The 1972-nt window shown below is 69.9% G+C and overlaps 1 protein-coding gene across 1 annotated transcript; it reads left to right on the top strand.

Moving 5' to 3' along the window:
- The first annotated feature begins 202 nt into the window (after positions 1–202).
- LOC133085137 (C2 calcium-dependent domain-containing protein 4A-like) lies at positions 203–1736 on the top strand. The gene is made up of 2 exons (XM_061182043.1): positions 203–307; positions 501–1736. Exon 2 carries the CDS (start codon positions 541–543, stop codon positions 1654–1656), a length of 1116 nt encoding a protein of 371 aa, XP_061038026.1. The 5' UTR covers positions 203–307; positions 501–540; the 3' UTR covers positions 1657–1736.
- The last annotated feature ends 236 nt before the right edge of the window (positions 1737–1972 follow it).

Consider the following 1972-nt stretch of genomic DNA (forward strand, 5'->3'; position numbering starts at 1 on the left):
GCACGCACAGCGGATGCAGGTCCCAGGGCTGAGCAGAGGGTGCCGGCTCTCGCCACAGCTTCGCTCCCACGAGAGCCCCCGCGACAGGGCCCGGCGCTGGCGAGAAGGGGCGGCCGGGAGGGCGGGCCGTCCAGCGACTCCAAGGGTTGGGCTCCGGGCCAGCTGGGCGGGGCTCAGGCTCCGATATAAGAGAGGAGCGCTTCGTCTCGCGACCACAGTGCCGAAGCTGGAGCGCCATTCTGGACTGCAAGGCGACGTGCACTGAACTTGTAACTCAGGAACCAGAGGGACTGAAGAAGGGGCAAAGGTCTGATTTCTACTTCTTCGTTTATTTAGTACCAATGAATGGAAGGCGGGTGGCTTTGTGGGCGCGCGAGAGCTCGGGCCGGACTGGCAGGGGGTCGTAGGCGCATTGGCACACCCAGAGGGTTCCGGGGAGGGGCCCAGCCACTCCCGAGATGCCCCGGGCGTCCAAACTCAGAAGCTTCTCTCCCTCGCAGGAGCGCTTCTTCCCCCCACTCCCAGCCCCAGCCTCGGAGGATGCGGCTCCTCGGGAAACTCCGCGCTTCGGCCGCGGGCCGCGCGGCTCTGGAGCCTGCCTTCTCCAACGTGCTCACCCCGGACCGCATCCCCGAGTTCTGTATCCCGCCGCGGCTGCCCACGCCCTGCTCGGCCGTGTCCTCGACCCCGGCCGTCGCCCTGCCCCGGCGGTGCGCTGCAGAGCCGGACCTTTGGTCTCGAGGAGCCTACGACGGCGCGGGGCGCACGGACTGGGACCCACGCTCGCAGGCCGCGCTCTCGCTGCCGCACCTGCCCCGGGCGCGCACCGCCTACGGCTTCTGCGCGCTGCTCGAGAGTCCGCACACCCGCCGCAAGGAGTCGCTCTTCCTCGGGGGCCCGGGCACCGCCCCGCTCCTGCCCGCGCCCCGCCCCCGGGCCCGCACTTACGGCGGCGGCGGCGGAGACGCCCCCCTTGCGCCCCCGGGAAGAGCGCCTGCTGCGCCTCCCGCGGCCCCCGGCGGCCCCCGCCCGCCCCCGGATGCGCTCGCCCCGCGGCCCCGCGGCCGCCGCCTCCTGCGCGCTCCCGAGGGGCTGCTGCGCCGCGCACTGCGGGTCGGGAGGAGCCGAGGCCTGGCCCGCGCCCGCTCCGTCTCCAGCGGGGACGGGGATGACGACGACGACGACGGGCGCCGCGCCGGCTCCTGGTCCCCGGCCCGGGCCCCCACCACGTCCCCTCCGCCGCCCCACGACCCGCGGCCCGAGCGCCTGGAGGCCGAGGGCACCGTGACTCTGGACCGCACCGGCGACGCCCTGCGCCTGGCCGTCGAGTACAGTCGGGACAGCGGGCGCCTCCGCGTCCGGCTGCTCCGCGCCGAGGGCCCGGCCGGAGGGGCCGCCGAGCCCCGCGCCCCCGTCGGCTGCCGCGTCAGCTTCGTCCTGCAGCCGCCGGGCCAGACGCGCCGGCCGCGGGGCGCCGTGGTCCGGCGGAGCCGCCGGGCGGTCTTGGAGCAGGACTTGTGCTTGGACGGGCTCTCGGAGGACGAGGTGCGCCGCCTGGCCGTGCGCGTCAAGGCCGAGAACCGGGGCCGCGGGCTGGAGCGGGGCCGCCTGCTGGGCCAGGGCGAGCTGCTGCTGGGCCCCCTCCTGCTCCTCTGAGGGCGCGCCCTGCCCCTGGGGCCTCTCGAACACTGCCAGCCGCTTTGTACCAAATAAATGTTATTTATTCGTTTTTCTAATCACGTTCTCGCTTTGTTGCCGTTTTAGTTCTTAGGTATCTGCTTTTGTCATCGTTTATTGGTAGGGAAGGATAAAATAATGACGCCCTTCTCTATTCAAAACACTCAATCCTTTTTTCCAGACCATTTTTTACAAAGAAAGGTTGGCTTGTGTCTGAAAGAGAGAAGAAAGAAGTACACCCCATCTGCGTTGTTTTCCCATTCCTGATTTATATCAATGCCAAACGGCTTATGGG

Source organism: Eubalaena glacialis, chromosome 2 (assembly GCF_028564815.1).
Source record: "Eubalaena glacialis isolate mEubGla1 chromosome 2, mEubGla1.1.hap2.+ XY, whole genome shotgun sequence".
NCBI lineage: Eukaryota > Metazoa > Chordata > Mammalia > Artiodactyla > Balaenidae > Eubalaena > Eubalaena glacialis.